The following is a 20,674-nucleotide window of genomic DNA, read 5'->3' on the forward strand; positions in this document are numbered from 1 at the left end:
GCAGCAGCGACACGTGCAGGGCCACAGAGAGCAGCAGAGACATGTGCAGGGTCACAGAAAGCAGCAGTGACACGTGCAGGGCCAAAGAAGCAGCAACTAGATATGCAGTGTCAAAGAGAGCAGCAGTGACACGTGCAGGGCCAAAGAAGCAGCAACTAGATATGCAGTGTCAAAGAGAGCAGCAGCGACACGTGCAGGGCCACAGAGAGCAGCAGCGACACGTGCAGGGCCACAGAGAGCAGCAACTACACATGCAGGGCCACAGAGAGCAGCAGCGACACGTGCAGGGCCACAGAGAGCAGCAGCGACACGTGCAGGACCACAGAGAGCAGCAGCGACACGTGCAGGGCCACAGAGAGCAGCAACTACACATGCAGGGCCACAGAGAGCAGCAACTACACATGCAGGGCCACAGAGAGCAGCAGCGACACGTGCAGGGCCACAGAGAGCAGCAACTACACATGCAGGGCCACAGAGAGCAGCAGCGACACGTGCAGGGCCACAGAGAGCAGCAGCGACACGTGCAGCATCATAGAGTGCCGGCGCTTATGACCTGTGTCATTTGGGGCAGGCATTGCAGTTTCTCTTGTTTTGTAACAGGTACTAGAGTTCCTGCCTTCTACCTCTCTGAAAACACAATTTGCATAACTTCCCAGAGGAGCATTGCATGGCCTATAGGTCTCCTTACACCTGCATATCACTCTCCACAAGGCAAGACATTACCTCTTAGACCCCAGTCAGAGGCCTCAAACATGTGTTTGCAAATATTCTGGTTTGGCTTTTATCCCAAGTCATGTAACAAGGCTCTTTAAAAAAGGGTCAATATTATCTTTTAGGATTGCTATTTCCAGTAGGTGTCACTAGAGTTCAAGTCTTCTTTCCCTCTGAAGAGACAATTTGCATATCTTGCTATGTAATTCATATATGTGGCCACTCGAGGGCGACATTAAATCAGTTTTGCTCCATCGATCTGATTTGGCTTTACCTTTTGTGCCAGGTGTTGCTTCAGTCTGATCCCCACCCCCCAACTGGAGAGAGTTTCTAACATTTTAAAAAGTTGCAATTGATAAATCTTATTAGCATTGCTAACTGTAACAATGACATAACCAAATGACAAACTCAGCTCACAAACCCATAAATTGTTGCAAATCACAAACTAAGCTCTGCTGCCTCTGCTCCGCTAACAATTTAAAAGTAATGGCTGAGTCAGCTCTGCTGCATTCGACAATCCTAATATACGTTGTTCAAAATACCAAACTCCGCTCTGCTACATCTGACAAATTTCCAATGACTAGAACTATATAACAAAATCACTATGAATTGTGCTGCGTGAGAAACTCAGCAGTGCAACATCTGACAAACTCATTATAAAATGGTCTCAAATGACAAACTCAACTCTGCTGCATCTGACTAACCAATACAATTTTCCAGTTTACTAACTCAACTCTACTATATAAAAAAAAAAAAAACACAATAAATTCTTCCAAACTACAAACTCAGCTCTGCTGCATCTGACTATCCCATAAATTGTTCCAAACAGCAAACTCAGCTCTGCTGCATCTGACAAACCTATGTTATTAAAAAATTACACAACCTCAATTCTGCAGCAGCTAACAAAACCATAAATTGTCCCAATACAAACTCAGATCTACTGCATCTGAAAAATAAAACAGTATATTGTGTCAAAAAATTACAAACTCATCTCTGCTTCATCTGACATACACACAAATTGCTCCAAATTACAATCTCAGCTCTGCTGAATGTGACAACCACATAAATTATGTGAAATTACAATCTCAGCTCTGCTGCATCTAGCTTGCTCACAAATTGTTCTAAGTTTCAAACTCGTCTCCCAAACCCATAAATTGTGCAAAATAACAAACTCCTCTTTGCTCCGTCTGACAAATGCATCATAAAATTGTGCCATATGGAAAACCCGGCTCTGCTGTATCTGAAAGAACTATAAATTGTCCTAAATGACAAAAGCCATACAAATGACAAACTCATCTCTGCTGCATCTGATGAACCCCAAAATTGTTCCAAGTTACAATCCAAGCTCTGCTGCATCGGAGAGAGCCGTGAACGCCACCCTGCTGGTTGAGAAGTCTGCTCTGCGTGGGGCAAGATGACAACAGCTGAGTTGAGTTTACCATTTTTAGCACAATTTATGGAGCAGCTGAGCCAAGTTTGTAATTTGAAACAAATTATCGGTTTGTCAGATGCAGCAGAGCCGAGTTTGCCAGTAGCCGCGATGTTGCAGACAATAGAAAGCTGTTGCAATGTTGGGGTTTGCCATTGTACGGCATGACATCTGACATGCAGCGGAGCTGAATTTGTCATTTTAGATGTGGCATCTGATATGTAGTAAAGCTGGGTTAGCCATTTGGCACAACCCCCTATTGTATCACAATGTGTTATCTGCTTTTTACATGGGACTGCAGGCTCTGTGCCTTATATTATATGTACTCAGAGTTATCACTATCCACAAATAAACCATTCCAGCTCTGCTACATCCTATGGCCCAGTCTTCATCCACCATGCAGGCAGAAGCCTGGTCTCAGATTGCCTGTGCACTTTGCTTTCTCCTTGCTCTCTCCCCTCTCTGCTTTCTCCCTGACCGCTCTCCCCCTGTTCTCTCCCCTCCCTGCTCTCTCCCCTCCCTGCTTTCTCCCCCCGCTTTCTCCCTGCCTGCTCTCCCCCTGTCCTCTCCCCTCCCTGCTTTCTCCCCGCCTGCTCTCCCCCTGTTCTCTCCCCTCCCTGCTCTCTACCTGCTCTCTCCCCTCCCTGCTCTCTACCTGCTCTCTCCCCTCCCTGCTTTCTCCCCGCCTGCTCTCCCCCTGTTCTCTCCCCCTGTCCTCTCCCCTCCCTGCTCTCTACCTGTTCTCTCCCCTCCCTGCTTTCTCCCCGCCTGCTCTCCCCCTGTTCTCTCCCCTCCCTGCTCTCTACCTGCTCTCTCCCCTCCCTGCTCTCTGCCCTCCCCGCACTCTTCCTCCCTCCTTCCCTGTCTCTCTGGTCCTCCCCTCCTTTTTCAGACTTATGGCCCGGAAGAAAACCCAACCCTGCAGGAAGCAGAAAGTCCTCCTCTATCTGTCTGGATCCCCCCACCCCCTCCATCAGAAATCTGCCTCTCCCCCCTCCCCAGCCTGTGCAGAGGAGAGGGGGCGACCCCCCAAGAAGAGACCAAGAGAGGAGGCGCAAAGTGTCAGAGACAACAGGAGGGGAACCAGGGTGAGGAGGGAGCAAAGGCGAGAGACGCAGAGACAGAAGTGACAGCTACAGACAGATGTGCTCACATGCGGATAATTATAGACACACGGACATATGTCAGCACGCCAGGTCAGGTACACGCTGCACAGTGACAGCTCCAAGCACACACGCCTGCCTGTGACAGCACTCAGTGACAGCCAACAAATAGCACTACAGGTAGACGGATGAGTGACGAGGGGCAGCTGATGTGCCTGCCAGTGACAGCTAAACAGGCAGGCTGTAGAGACGGAGGCGAGCAGACGTATACTGCCTAGCACAAGAAGACTGGTGGGCACTGACAGTGTGCCTGCCACTGGCAGACAATGAGACTATGGAGCAGGCGTATAGGGGCTGACGACAGGCAGCGAGATTGCCAGACAAAGGGGTAGACCTGGAAATCGGGCGAAGGTAGGGGTGGGCATAGATGACATTGAAATGTGTGGGCGAGACTGATAATGTGATGCTTGTGAAGTGGACGAGTGGGTGCGGATAATGTGGGGTAGGCAAATAAGCAATTGCGGGTGTAGGGGGAAAAGCAGGGGAGCGGTTGCATGTATAAGAGGGGAGAGTTGGCGGATAGTGGCAAGGTGGGAAACGCCAGGGAGGGCTGTTCATGTAGGACAGTGGTGGCATGCATTAGAGGGGCGAGTTGGCGAGTAGTGGGAAGGTGGGAAAAGCCGGCAAGGGTTGATAATGTAGGACAGTGGTTTCATGTATTAGGGGGACGAGAAGGCAGGTAATGGAAAGGTGGGAAAGGTCGGCAAGGGCTAATCATGTAGGACAGTGGTTGCATGTATTAGAGGGGTGAGTTGGCGAGTAGTGGAAAGGTAGGAAAGGCTGGCAAGGGATGATCATGTAGGGAAGGCATGAGGGCAAGAGCTGGGTATAAAGGGCAGGCAAGTATAGTGGGGCAGCAAGTGTAAATAATATGAGGGAGGCAGAGGAACAGAAGGTGGGAATGCAAGAGATGAGCAGGAGCTGGTAAAGCGGTTCTGGCGGGTAATTGCTGGTGAACCATGGAAGACATGCAGGTTGTTGCCGGTAGGTAGTGTAGTTGGGTAGACCGTTACTGGTTTACTAAAATAGGTAAAAACGTGTTGTTTGTAGCAGGATCGAAAGGTAAGCGGGTGCTGGTAATGTAGGGTCAGCAAGTGAAGGGGGCAGGAGGGCAAATGTCAGCAATATGAGGAAGGTAAGCAAGGAAGTGCTGGGATGGCGAGGACAAAAGCCAAGCAAACACTGGTTATACAGCAAAGACAGGTAAGCAATTGTTGGGTCAGTTCAGTGGGTAAGCAAATTCTGGTAGGACAGGACAAGGCAGGTAAGAAGGCAATCAGGTACCGAAAAGCTGGTGGGTGTTGTGCGGGGGACACTGCAGGCAGCGCTGGTGTTATAGAGAAGACAGAACAAAGCAGCAATCACAGGATGATGGAGGCAGACAGAGAAAAAATCCAAAAAATGGACAACAGAGAGGAACAGACATCTAAGATACAATGTGACAACACACTGAAAGACGCCAGAGACAATGTGATAATATCCTACAGACGGACAGACCACGAGCATAGCGTGTGACTACACACAGACGGACAGACCACGAGCATAGCGTGTGACTACGCACAGACGGACAGACCACGAGCATAGCGTGTGACTACACACAGACGGACAGACCACGAGCATAGCGTGTGACTACACACAGACGGACAGACCACGAGCATAGCGTGTGACTACGCACAGACGGACAGACCACGAGCATAGCGTGTGACTACGCACAGACGGACAGACCACGAGCATAGCGTGTGACTACGCACAGACGGACAGACCACGAGCATAGCGTGTGACTACGCACAGACGGACAGACCACGAACATAGCGTGTGACTACGCACAGACGGACAGACCACGAACATAGCGTGTGACTACGCACAGACGGACAGACCACGAGCATAGCGTGTGACTACGCACAGACGGACAGACCACGAGCATAGCGTGTGACTACACACAGACGGACAGACCACGAGAATAGCGTGTGACTACACACAGACGGACAGACCAAGAGCATAGCGTGTGACTACGCACAGACGGACAGACCACGAGCATAGCGTGTGACTACGCACAGACGGACAGACCACGAGCATAGCGTGTGACTACGCACAGACGGACAGACCACGAACATAGCGTGTGACTACACACAGACGGACAGACCACGAACATAGCGTGTGACTACGCACAGACGGACAGACCACGAGCATAGCGTGTGACTACACACAGACGGACAGATACAATGTGACAACACAAAGACAGACACATAGCTACAATGTAAGAAGACACAGACGTGTAGCTACAGACGGACGCCTGGATACAATGTGACTGCACAGATACAAAGTGACTGCACAGATACAAAGTGACTGCACAGATACAATGTGACTGCACAGATACAAAGTGACTGCACAGATACAAAGTGACTGCACAGATACAATGTGACTGCACAGATACAAAGTGACTGCACAGATACAATGTGACTGCACAGATACAAAGTGACTGCACAGATACAATGTGACTGCACAGATACAATGTGACTGCACAGATACAATGTGACTGCACAGATACAATGTGACTGCACAGATACAAAGTGACTGCACAGATACAATGTGACTGCACAGATACAATGTGACTGCACAGATACAAAGTGACTGCACAGATACAATGTGACTGCACAGATACAATGTGACTGCACAGATACAAAGTGACTGCACAGATACAATGTGACTGCACAGATACAAAGTGACTGCACAGATACAATGTGACTGCACAGATACAAAGTGACTGCACAGATACAATGTGACTGCACAGATACAATGTGACTGCACAGATACAAAGTGACTGCACAGATACAATGTGACTGCACAGATACAAAGTGACTGCACAGATACAAAGTGACTGCACAGATACAATGTGACTGCACAGATACAAAGTGACTGCACAGATACAATGTGACTGCACAGATACAATGTAGCATTCACAGCTAACACCTTCATAGTGACCAACAGGCAGAGACTGGACGAGACGTTGTATTTACTCTGTGTTCATTCTTCTTCTTTAAACTGTTACCCCCGGTATTTGGCTTATCGGCCTCTTCCTATAGGTGTTGGTAGTCTGGTGACTTTTCGACCGGCCGCTATTTTTTAGGGTTTGTGAAAATAATGTAATGATAGTTTAGAGGGATTCTCCACCTTTTACCATCAAGTCAATTATTAGAACTCATATACCAGTGCAAAAATGCTGCTTCTTTTCCCTTGGTTTTTTTTTCTGCAGGTGTCCGCACCAAGATATGCAATAACAATCCGCTCCGATTTTCGTATTTTTGCTAAGTATTTGGTGAGGATTTGAAGAAGGTTTTTAATGCATTTTTTTAGAGCAGAAATGCATTCTGCACATAACAACGCAACTGTGTTTTGTAGATGAGTTTTTTTGCTGGCTCCTTATAAAAGTTTATAATGAATAAATGCAGCAAAAAACTGATCGCTGAGCAGCATCATTAAATGCACAGCAGCAGGAATTTTCATGAAATCACATCCACTTTGCTTGAACTGTTTGGCTGTGTTCACACGTACCATAAACACTGCGTTCTTCTGTAGCTTTTTTTATGCAGAAAATCTGTTGGGTTTAAAAATCCAAGCAAAACGTCTGCGCCTGGCGTCTAAAGGTGCTGTTGCTCTGTGCATTTTTAGTATATTTTTTTATATAGATTTCTACAAGAAGCCTGAAATAACTCATAAAAACTGCAGTTGCATTTTAAATGCAGAATCAGAGCATTACTGCAATTAAAAAAAAAACATAACAAATTGTTTCAAATCTACACCAAAAACATTGAAAAAAAACACAAAAAATTGTATCATAGTAGTTATATTCTTGTACATAGGGGGCAGTATTATAGTAGTTATATTCTTGTACATAGGGACAGTATTATAGTAGTTATATTCTTGTACATAGGAGCAGTATTATAGTAGTTATATTCTTGTACATAGGGGGCAGTATTATAGTAGTTATATTCTTGTACATAGGAGGCAGTATTATAGTTGTTATATTCTTGTACATAGGGGCAGTATTATAGTAGTTATATTCTTGTACATAGGAGCAGTATTATAGTAGTTATATTCTTGTACATAGGAGGCAGTATTATAGTTGTTATATTCTTGTACATAGGGGCAGTATTATAGTAGTTATATTCATGTACATAGGAGCAGTATTATAGTAGTTATATTCTTGTACATAGGAGCAGTATTATAGTAGTTATATTCTTGTACATAGGAGCAGTATTATAGTAGTTATATTCTTGTATATAGGAGCAGTATTATAGTAGTTATATTCTTGTACATACGGGCAGTATTATAGTAGTTATATTCATGTACATAGGAGCAGTATTATAGTAGTTATATTCTTGTACATAGGGGCAGTATTATAGTAGTTATATTCTTGTACATAGGAGCAGTATTATAGTAGTTATATTCTTGTACATAGGGGGCAGTATTATAGTAGTTATATTCTTGTACATAGGGGGCTGTATTATAGTAGTTATATTCTTGTACATAGGAGCAGTATTATAGTAGTTATATTCTTGTACATAGGAGCAGTATTATAGTAGTTATATTCTTGTACATAGGAGCAGTATTATAGTAGTTATATTCTTGTACATAGGAGCAGTATTATAGTAGTTATATTCTTGTACATAGGAGGCAGTATTATAGTTGTTATATTCTTGTACATAGGGGCATTATTATAGTAGTTATATTCTTGTACATAGGGGCAGTATTATAGTAGTTATATTCTTGTACATAGGGGGCAGTATTATAATATTTATATTCATGTACATAGGAGCAGTATTATAGTAGTTATATTCTTGTACATAGGAGCAGTATTATAGTAGTTATATTCTTGTACATAGGAGCAGTATTATAGTAGTTATATTCTTGTACATAGGAGCAGTATTATAGTAGTTATATTCTTGTACATAGGAGCAGTATTATAGTAGTTATATTCTTGTACATAGGAGCAGTATTATAGTAGTTATATTCTTGTACATAGGAGCAGTATTATAGTAGTTATATTCTTGTACATAGGAGGCAGTATTATAGTTGTTATATTCTTGTACATAGGGGCAGTATTATAGTAGTTATATTCATGTACATAGGAGCAGTATTATAGTAGTTATATTCTTGTACATAGGGGCAGTATTATAGTAGTTATATTCATGTACATAGGAGCAGTATTATAGTAGTTATATTCTTGTACATAGGGGGCAGTATTATAGTAGTTATATTCTTGTACATAGGGGGCTGTATTATAGTAGTTATATTCTTGTACATAGGAGCAGTATTATAGTAGTTATATTCTTGTACATAGGAGCAGTATTATAGTAGTTATATTCTTGTACATAGGAGCAGTATTATAGTAGTTATATTCTTGTACATAGGAGGCAGTATTATAGTTGTTATATTCTTGTACATAGGGGCATTATTATAGTAGTTATATTCTTGTACATAGGGGCAGTATTATAGTAGTTATATTCTTGTACATAGGGGGCAGTATTATAATATTTATATTCATGTACATAGGAGCAGTATTATAGTAGTTATATTCTTGTACATAGGGGCAGTATTATAGTAGTTATATTCTTGTACATAGGAGCAGTATTATAGTAGTTATATTCTTGTACATAGGAGCAGTATTATAGTAGTTATATTCTTGTACATAGGGGGCAGTATTATAGTAGTTATATTCTTGTACATATGAGCAGTATTATAGCAGTTATATTCTTGTACAATGGAGCAGTATTATAGTAGTTATATTCTTGTACATAGGGGCAGTATTATAGTAGTTATATTCTTGTACATAGGAGGCAGTATTATAGTAGTTATATTCTTGTACATATGGGCAGTATTATAGTAGTTATATTCCTGTACATAGGAGCAGTATTATAGTAGTTATATTCTTGTACATAGGAGCAGTATTATAGTAGTTATATTCTTGTACATAGGAGCAGTATTATAGTAGTTATATTCTTGTACATAGGAGCAGTATTATAGTAGTTATATTCTTGTACATAGGAGCAGTATTATAGTAGTTATATTCTTGTACATAGGAGCAGTATTATAGTAGTTATATTCTTGTACATAGGAGGCAGTATTATAGTTGTTATATTCTTGTACATAGGGGCAGTATTATAGTAGTTATATTCATGTACATAGGAGCAGTATTATAGTAGTTATATTCTTGTACATAAGAGCAGTATTATAGTAGTTATATTCTTGTACATAGGAGCAGTATTATAGTAGTTATATTCTTGTACATAGGGGGCTGTATTATAGTAGTTATATTCTTGTACATAGGAGCAGTATTATAGTAGTTATATTCTTGTACATAGGAGCAGTATTATAGTAGTTATATTCTTGTACATAGGAGCAGTATTATAGTAGTTATATTCTTGTACATAGGAGGCAGTATTATAGTTGTTATATTCTTGTACATAGGGGCAGTATTATAGTAGTTATATTCTTGTACATAGGGGCAGTATTATAGTAGTTATATTCTTGTACATAGGGGGCAGTATTATAATATTTATATTCATGTACATAGGAGCAGTATTATAGTAGTTATATTCTTGTACATAGGAGCAGTATTATAGTAGTTATATTCTTGTACATAGGAGCAGTATTATAGTAGTTATATTCTTGTACATAGGAGCAGTATTATAGTAGTTATATTCTTGTACATAGGAGCAGTATTATAGTAGTTATATTCTTGTACATAGGAGCAGTATTATAGTAGTTATATTTTTGTACATAGGAGGCAGTATTATAGTTGTTATATTCTTGTACATAGGGGCAGTATTATAGTAGTTATATTCATGTACATAGGAGCAGTATTATAGTAGTTATATTCTTGTACATAGGGGCAGTATTATAGTAGTTATATTCTTGTACATAGGAGCAGTATTATAGTAGTTATATTCTTGTACATAGGGGGCAGTATTATAGTAGTTATATTCTTGTACATAGGGGGCTGTATTATAGTAGTTATATTCTTGTACATAGGAGCAGTATTATAGTAGTTATATTCTTGTACATAGGAGCAGTATTATAGTAGTTATATTCTTGTACATAGGAGCAGTATTATAGTAGTTATATTCTTGTACATAGGAGGCAGTATTATAGTTGTTATATTCTTGTACATAGGGGCATTATTATAGTAGTTATATTCTTGTACATAGGGGCAGTATTATAGTAGTTATATTCTTGTACATAGGGGGCAGTATTATAATATTTATATTCATGTACATAGGAGCAGTATTATAGTAGTTATATTCTTGTACATAGGGGCAGTATTATAGTAGTTATATTCTTGTACATAGGAGCAGTATTATAGTAGTTATATTCTTGTACATAGGAGCAGTATTATAGTAGTTATATTCTTGTACATAGGGGGCAGTATTATAGTAGTTATATTCTTGTACATATGAGCAGTATTATAGCAGTTATATTCTTGTACAATGGAGCAGTATTATAGTAGTTATATTCTTGTACATAGGGGCAGTATTATAGTAGTTATATTCTTGTACATAGGAGGCAGTATTATAGTAGTTATATTCTTGTACATATGGGCAGTATTATAGTAGTTATATTCCTGTACATAGGAGCAGTATTATAGTAGTTATATTCTTGTACATAGGAGCAGTATTATAGTAGTTATATTCTTGTACATAGGAGCAGTATTATAGTAGTTATATTCTTGTACATAGGAGCAGTATTATAGTAGTTATATTCTTGTACATAGGAGCAGTATTATAGTAGTTATATTCTTGTACATAGGAGCAGTATTATAGTAGTTATATTCTTGTACATAGGAGGCAGTATTATAGTTGTTATATTCTTGTACATAGGGGCAGTATTATAGTAGTTATATTCATGTACATAGGAGCAGTATTATAGTAGTTATATTCTTGTACATAGGGGCAGTATTATAGTAGTTATATTCTTGTACATAGGAGCAGTATTATAGTAGTTATATTCTTGTACATAGGGGGCTGTATTATAGTAGTTATATTCTTGTACATAGGAGCAGTATTATAGTAGTTATATTCTTGTACATAGGAGCAGTATTATAGTAGTTATATTCTTGTACATAGGAGCAGTATTATAGTAGTTATATTCTTGTACATAGAAGGCAGTATTATAGTTGTTATATTCTTGTACATAGGGGCAGTATTATAGTAGTTATATTCTTGTACATAGGGGCAGTATTATAGTAGTTATATTCTTGTACATAGGGGGCAGTATTATAATATTTATATTCATAGGAGCAGTATTATAGTAGTTATATTCTTGTACATAGGGGCAGTATTATAGTAGTTATATTCTTGTACATAGGAGCAGTATTATAGTAGTTATATTCTTGTACATAGGAGCAGTATTATAGTAGTTATATTCTTGTACATAGGGGGCAGTATTATAGTAGTTATATTCTTGTACATATGAGCAGTATTATAGCAGTTATATTCTTGTACATAGGAGCAGTATTATAGTAGTTATATTCTTGTACATAGGGACAGTATTACAGTAGTTATATTCTTGTACATAGGGGCAGTATTATAGTAGTTATATTCTTGTACATAGCGGGTAGTATTATAGTAGTTATATTCTTGTATATAGGAGCAGTATTATAGTAGTTGTATTCATGTATATAGGAGCAGTATTATAGTAGTTATATTCTTGTACATACGGGCAGTATTATAGTAGTTATATTCTTGTACATAGGAGCAGTATTATAGTAGTTATATTCTTGTATATAGGAGCAGTATTATACTAGTTATATTCTAGTACATAGGGGCAGTATTATAGTAGTTATATTCTTGTACATAGGGGCAGTATTATAGTAGTTATATTCTTGTACATAGGGGCAGCATCATAGTAGTTATATTCTTGTACATAGGGGCAGTATTATAATAGTTATATTCTTGTACATAGGGGCAGTATTATAGTATTTATATTCTTGTACATAGGGGCAGTATTATAGTAGTTATATTCTTGTACATAGGAGCAGTATTATAGTAGTTATATTCTTGTACATAGGGGCAGTATTATAGTAGTTATATTCTTGTACATAGGGGCAGTATTATAGTAGTTATATTCTTGTACATAGGGGCAGTATTATAGTAGTTATATTCTTGTACATAGGAGCAGTATTATAGTAGTTATATTCTTGTACATAGGAGGCAGTATTATAGTTGTTATATTCTTGTACATAGGGGCATTATTATAGTAGTTATATTCTTGTACATAGGGGCAGTATTATAGTAGTTATATTCTTGTACATAGGGGGCAGTATTATAATATTTATATTCATGTACATAGGAGCAGTATTATAGTAGTTATATTCTTGTACATAGGGGCAGTATTATAGTAGTTATATTCTTGTACATAGGAGCAGTATTATAGTAGTTATATTCTTGTACAAAGGAGCAGTATTATAGTAGTTATATTCTTGTACATAGGGGGCAGTATTATAGTAGTTATATTCTTGTACATATGAGCAGTATTATAGCAGTTATATTCTTGTACAATGGAGCAGTATTATAGTAGTTATATTCTTGTACATAGGGGCAGTATTATAGTAGTTATATTCTTGTACATAGGAGGCAGTATTATAGTAGTTATATTCTTGTACATATGGGCAGTATTATAGTAGTTATATTCCTGTACATAGGAGCAGTATTATAGTAGTTATATTCTTGTACATAGGAGCAGTATTATAGTAGTTATATTCTTGTACATAGGAGCAGTATTATAGTAGTTATATTCTTGTACATAGGAGCAGTATTATAGTAGTTATATTCTTGTACATAGGAGCAGTATTATAGTAGTTATATTCTTGTACATAGGAGCAGTATTATAGTAGTTATATTCTTGTACATAGGAGGCAGTATTATAGTTGTTATATTCTTGTACATAGGGGCAGTATTATAGTAGTTATATTCATGTACATAGGAGCAGTATTATAGTAGTTATATTCTTGTACATAGGGGCAGTATTATAGTAGTTATATTCTTGTACATAGGAGCAGTATTATAGTAGTTATATTCTTGTACATAGGGGGCTGTATTATAGTAGTTATATTCTTGTACATAGGAGCAGTATTATAGTAGTTATATTCTTGTACATAGGAGCAGTATTATAGTAGTTATATTCTTGTACATAGGAGCAGTATTATAGTAGTTATATTCTTGTACATAGAAGGCAGTATTATAGTTGTTATATTCTTGTACATAGGGGCAGTATTATAGTAGTTATATTCTTGTACATAGGGGCAGTATTATAGTAGTTATATTCTTGTACATAGGGGGCAGTATTATAATATTTATATTCATAGGAGCAGTATTATAGTAGTTATATTCTTGTACATAGGGGCAGTATTATAGTAGTTATATTCTTGTACATAGGAGCAGTATTATAGTAGTTATATTCTTGTACATAGGAGCAGTATTATAGTAGTTATATTCTTGTACATAGGGGGCAGTATTATAGTAGTTATATTCTTGTACATATGAGCAGTATTATAGCAGTTATATTCTTGTACATAGGAGCAGTATTATAGTAGTTATATTCTTGTACATAGGGGCAGTATTATAGTAGTTATATTCTTGTACATAGGGGCAGTATTATAGTAGTTATATTCTTGTACATAGCGGGTAGTATTATAGTAGTTATATTCTTGTATATAGGAGCAGTATTATAGTAGTTGTATTCATGTATATAGGAGCAGTATTATAGTAGTTATATTCTTGTACATAGGGGCAGTATTATAGTAGTTATATTCTTGTACATAGGAGCAGTATTATAGTAGTTATATTCTTGTACATAGCGGGTAGTATTATAGTAGTTATATTCTTGTATATAGGAGCAGTATTATAGTAGTTGTATTCATGTATATAGGAGCAGTATTATAGTAGTTATATTCTTGTACATACGGGCAGTATTATAGTAGTTATATTCTTGTACATAGGAGCAGTATTACAGTAGTTATATTCTTGTATATAGGAGCAGTATTATAGTAGTTATATTCTTGTACATAGGGGCAGTATTATAATAGTTATATTCTTGTACATAGGAGCAGTATTATAGTAGTTATATTCTTGTACATAGGGGCAGTATTATAGTAGTTATATTCTTGTACATAGGGGCAGTATTATAGTAGTTATATTCTTGTACATAGGGGCAGTATTATAGTAGTTATATTCTTGTACATAGCGGGTAGTATTATAGTAGTTATATTCTTGTATATAGGAGCAGTATTATAGTAGTTGTATTCATGTATATAGGAGCAGTATTACAGTAGTTATATTCTTGTACATACGGGCAGTATTATAGTAGTTATATTCTTGTACATAGGAGCAGTATTATAGTAGTTATATTCTTGTATATAGGAGCAGTATTATAGTAGTTATATTCTTGTACATAGGGGCAGTATTATAATAGTTATATTCTTGTACATAGGGGCAGTATTATAGTAGTTTTATTCTTGTACATAGGGGCAGTATTATGATAGTTATATTCTTGTACATAGGAGCAGTATTATAATAGTTATATTCTTGTACACAGGGGCAGTATTATAGTAGTTATATTCTTGTACATAGGGGGCAGTATTATAGTAGTTATATTCTTGTACATAGGGGCAGTATTATAGTAGTTATATTCTTGTATATTGGGGCAGTATTATAGTACGTATATTCTTGTATATTGGGGCAGTATTATAGTAGTTATATTCTTGTACACAGGGGCAATATTATAGTAGTTACATTCTTGTACATAGGAGCAGTATTATAGTAGTAATATTCTTGTACATAGGGGGCAGTATTATAGTAGTTATATTCTTGTACATAGGAGCAGTATTATAGTAGTTATATTCTTGTACATAGGAGCAGTATTATAGTAGTTATATTCTTGCACATAGGGGCAGTATTATAGTAGTTATATTCTTGTACATAGGGGGCAGTATTATAGTGATTATATTCCTGTACATAGGGGGCAGTATTATAGTAGTTATATTCTTGTACATAGGGGCAGTATTATAGTAGTTATATTCTTGTACATAGGAGCAGTGTTATAGTAGTTATATTCTTGTACATAGGGGCAGTATTATAGTAGTTATATTCTTGTACATACAGTATTATTGCAGTTCTATTCTTGTACATAGGGGCAGTATTATAGTAGGTATATTCTTGTACATAGGAGCAGTATTATAATAGGTATATTCTTGTACATAGGGGGCAGTATTATAGTAGTTATATTCTTGTAGAAAGGGGGCAGTATTATAGTGATTATATTCCTGTACATAGGGGCAGTATTATAGTAGTTATATTCTTGTACACAGGGGCAGTATTATAGTAGTTATATTCTTGTACATAGGGGCAGTATTATAGTAGTTATATTCTTGTACATAGGAGCAGTATTATAGTAGTTATATTCTTGTACACAGGGGCAGTATTATAGTAGTTATATTCTTGTACATAGGGGCAGTATTATAGTAGTTATATTCTTGTACATAGGGGCAGTATTATAGTAGTTATATTCTTGTACATAGGGGCAGTATTATAGTAGATATATTCTTGTACATAGGGGAAGTATTATAGTAGTTATATTCTTGTACATAGGAGCAGTATTATAGTAGTTATATTCTTGTACACAGGGGCAGTATTATAGTAGTTATATTCTTGTACATAGGGGCAGTATTATAGTAGTTATATTCTTGTACATAGGGGCAGTATTATAGTAGTTATATTCTTGTACATAGGGGCAGTATTATAGTAGTTATATTCTTGTACATAGGGGCAGTATTATAGAAGATATATTGTTGTACATAGGGGCAGTATTATAGTAGTTATATTCTTGTACATAGGGGCAGTATTATAGTAGTTATATTCTTGTACATAGGGGCAGTATTATAGTAGTTATATTCTTGTACATAGGGGCAGTATTATAGTAGTTATATTCTTGTACATAGGGGCAGTATTATAGTAGTTATATTCTTGTACATAGGGGCAGTATTATAGTAGTTATATTCTTGTACATAGGGGCAGTATTATTGTAGTTATATTCTTGTACATAGGGGCAGTATTATTGTAGTTATTTTCTTGTACATAGGGGGCAGTATTATAGTAGTTATATTCTTGTACATAGGGGCAGTATTATAGTAGGTATATTCTTGTACATATGAGCAGTATTATAGTAGTTATATTATTGTACATAGGGGGCAGTATTATAGTAGTTATATTCTTGTACATAGGGACAGTATTATAGTAGTTATATTCTAGTATATAGGGGGCAGTATTATAGTAGTTATATTCTTGTACATAGGGGGCAGTATTATAGTAGTTATATTCTTGTACATAGGGGCAGTATTATAGTAGTTATATTCTTGTACATAGGGGGCAGTATTATAGTAGTTATATTCTTGTACATAGGGGGCAGTATTATAGTAGTTATATTCTTGTACATAGGGGCAGTATTATAGTAGTTATATTCTTGTACATAGGGGGCAGTATTATAGTAGTTATATTCTTGTACATAGGGGCAGTATTATAGTAGTTATATTCTTGTACATATGAGCAGTATTATAGTAGTTATATTCTTGTACATAGGGGCAGTATTATAGTAGTTATATTCTTGTACATATGAGCAGTATTATTGTAGTTATATTCTTGTACATAGGGAGCAGTATTATAGTAGTTATATTCTTGTACATATGAGCAGTATTATAGTAGTTATATTATTGTACATAGGGGGCAGTATTATAGCAGTTATATTCTTGTACATAGGGGGCAGTATTATAGCAGTTATATTCTCGTACATAGGGGGCAGTATTATAGTAGTTATATTCTTGTACATAGTTGCAGTATTATAGTAGTTATTTTCTTGTACATAGGAGCAGTATTATAGTATTTATATTCTTGTACATAGGAGCAGTATTATAGTAGTTATATTCTAGTACGTAGAGGCAGTATTATAGTAGTTATATTCTTGTACATAGGAGCAGTATTATAGTAGTTATATTCTTGTACATAGGGAGCAGTATTATAGTAGTTATATTCTTGTACATATGAGCAGTATTATAGTAGTTATATTCTTGTACATAGGGGCAGTATTATAGTAGTTATATTCTTGTACATAGGGGGCAGTATTATAGTAGTTATATTCTTGTACATAGGGGCAGTATTATAGTAGTTATATTCTTGTACATAGGGGCAGTATTATAGTAGTTATATTCTTGTACATATGAGCAGTATTATAGTAGTTATATTCTTGTACATAGGGGCAGTATTATAGTAGTTATATTCTTGTACATATGAGCAGTATTATTGTAGTTATATTCTTGTACATAGGGAGCAGTATTATAGTAGTTATATTCTTGTACATATGAGCAGTATTATAGTAGTTATATTATTGTACATAGGGGGCAGTATTATAGCAGTTATATTCTTGTACATAGGGGGCAGTATTATAGCAGTTATATTCTCGTACATAGGGGGCAGTATTATAGTAGTTATATTCTTGTACATAGTTGCAGTATTATAGTAGTTATATTCTTGTACATAGGAGCAGTATTATAGTATTTATATTCTTGTACATAGGAGCAGTATTATAGTAGTTATATTCTAGTACGTAGAGGCAGTATTATAGTAGTTATATTCTTGTACATAGGGAGCAGTATTATAGTAGTTATATTCTTGTACATAGGAGCAGTATTATAGTAGTTATATTCTTGTACATAGGGAGCAGTATTATAGTAGTTATATTCTTGTACATATGAGCAGTATTATAGTAGTTATATTCTTGTACATAGGGGCAGTATTATAGTAGTTATATTCTTGTACATAGGGGGCAGTATTATAGTAGTTATATTCTTGTACATAGGGGCAGTATTATAGTAGTTATATTCTTGTACATAGGGGGCAGTATTATAGTAATTATATTTTGGTACATGTAGGGCTCTAAGAAAGCTGCAGCTATGAGTGTGACCATATTGGTTGTCAGCAAGTTTCTGCAGACTTGGGTATAATGAGATCACCTGAGGCATGAATCTTGTAGAGGAGTATCACATAGGCTTTACATTACAGAGTTAAGGAAAAGTCAGATGGACGTATAACTCGGATGAGGATCAGAACACAATGCTCAGACTGGTCGGTGGCTCTCCCGACCCGAGCTTACTGTATGATTGTACACAGTATGATAAAACATTGATAGATGGTAACATCTAGTTCAGATTGATTTCTTAAACCAATAGTCGTGGCCAAAATTTCTGAGACTGACACAAAATTTGTTTTTCACATTTTGTTGCTTCAGTGTTTTTAGATCTTTTAGTCGGATGTTTCTATGGTTACTGAATGACAATTCTAAACATTCCATAAGTTTTTTTAACTTTTATTGACCAATACATCAAGTTTCTGAAAAAATAAATCAATATTTACAGTTTTGACCTTTCTTTCTCCAGACTTCTTCCCTTCGCCCCGGCAGCTGGATATCGGCTTCTGGGACAAATCCTGACTGATGGCCGCCCGTTCTTGTCTCATCAGAGCTCGGAGTTTATCACAGTTTTCTGTGTTTTAGTTTGTCCAAAATTTCTATATTTTGTTCACTGAGTCACTTAGTCATTACTTTTGCCTTTGTGACTCAGTCATTATCATGGGGGGAAAGCATCATCACCACGTTGCTCCTGGATGATGGGAGAAGTTGCTCTTGGAGGAGGTTTAGATCCCGTTCCTTATTGATGGCAGTGATCTTAGGCAAAATTATGAGTGAGCCCCCTCCAAGGATGAGAAGCCTCCACAAATTGTGAGTGAGCCCCTCCATGGATGAGAAGCCCCCACACATTGTGAGTGAGCCCCCTCCATGGATGAGAAGCCCCTGCACATTGTGAGTGAGCCCCTCCATGGATGAGAAGCCCCCACACATTGTGGGTGTGCCCCCTCCATGGATGAGAAGCCCCCACACATTGTGAGTGAGCCCCCTCCATGGATGAGAAGCCCCTGCACATTGTGAGTGAGCCCCTCCATGGATGAGAAGCCCCCACACATTGTGGGTGTGCCCCCTCCATGGATGAGAAGCCCCCACACATTGTGAGTGAGCCTCCTCCATGGATGAGAAGCCCCCACAAATTGTGGGTGTGCCCCCTCCATGGATGAGAAGCCCCCACACATTGTGGGTGTGCCCCCTCCATGGATGAGAAGCCCCAACACATTGTGAGTGAGCCCCTCCATGGATGAGAAGCCCCCACACATTGTGGGTGTGCCCCCTCCATGGATGAGAAGTCCCCACACATTGTGAGTGAGCCCCCTCCATGGATGAGAAGCCCCCACACATTGTGAGTGAGCCCCTCCATAGATGAGATGCCCCCACACATTGTGAGTGAGCCCCCTCCATGGATGAGAAGTCCCCACACATTGTGAGTGAGCCCCCTCCATGGATGAGAAGCCTCCACACATTGTGAGTGAGCCCCCTCCATGGATGCGAAACCCCCACACATTGTGAGTGAGCCATCCATGGATGAGAAGCCCGCACACATTGTGAGTGAGCCCCTCCATGGATGAGAAGCCCCCGCACATTGTGAGTGAGCCCCCTCCATGGATGAGAAGCCCGCACACATTGTGAGTGACCCCCTCCATGGATGAGAAGCCCCCGCACATTTTGAGTGAGCCTCCTCCATGGATGAGAAGCCCGCGAACTTTGTGAGTGACCCACTCCATGGATGAGAAGCCCTCACACATTGTGAGTGAGCCTCATCCATGGATGAGAAGCCCGCACACATTGTGAGTGAGCCCCTCCATGGATGAGAAGCCCCCGCACATTGTGAGTGAGCCCCCTCCATGGATGAGAAGCCCCCACACATTGTGAGTGACCCCCTTCATGGATGAGAAGCCCGCGTACATTGTGAGTGACCCACTCCATGGACGAGAAGCCCTCACGCATGAGTGGTCTCTGGAGGCTTTATTGTTGACATGACAGTGGACTCATGGCAGCGTTCACCTTTTCTCCTCCAGACAATTATTCTTCTAGATGTCCTGCACAATCTGAAGGGGCTTCATCAAAGAAAATAACTTTGCCTGAGGTACAGGGATTGGACTGCAGAGGACGGAGGTAAAGTTATCTTCTCTGATGAAGCCCCTTCAGACTCTTTGGGACATCTGGAAGAATAATTGTCCGGAGAAGAAAAGGTGGCGCTACCATGAGCCAAGAGTCCTGTGTCAACCAACAGTAAAGCTTCCTGAGACCACTCATGTTTGGGGGTTCTCATCCATGGAGGGGATCACTCACAATTTTGCCTAAGATCATGGCCATGAATAAGGAACGGGATCTAAACCTCCTCCAAGAGCAAACTTCTCCC

General features: G+C 38.4%; 1 protein-coding gene across 3 annotated transcripts in view; it reads left to right on the plus strand.

The window, feature by feature from the left end:
- The first annotated feature begins 3,006 nt into the window (after positions 1-3,006).
- FOXJ2 (forkhead box J2) overlaps positions 3,007-20,674 on the plus strand; it is a 34,877-nt gene continuing 17,209 nt past the window's right edge. Inside the window, exon 1 of one of the 3 annotated variants that reach the window (XM_073684833.1) lies at positions 3,007-3,228. Coding sequence is in view for 1 of the 3 variants with exons in the window: in XM_073684832.1 (XP_073540933.1) it covers positions 3,284-3,336 (53 nt within the window). In the remaining 2 variants the exon portion in view is untranslated. The other 2 variants (XM_073684832.1, XM_073684834.1) reach the window with 2 other exon arrangements.

This window comes from Phyllobates terribilis, unplaced genomic scaffold (genome assembly GCF_046119375.1).
Source record: "Phyllobates terribilis strain yellow unplaced genomic scaffold, ASM4611937v1 Scaffold_5__5_contigs__length_657084704, whole genome shotgun sequence".
In the NCBI taxonomy this organism is placed as follows: Eukaryota; Metazoa; Chordata; class Amphibia; order Anura; family Dendrobatidae; genus Phyllobates; species Phyllobates terribilis.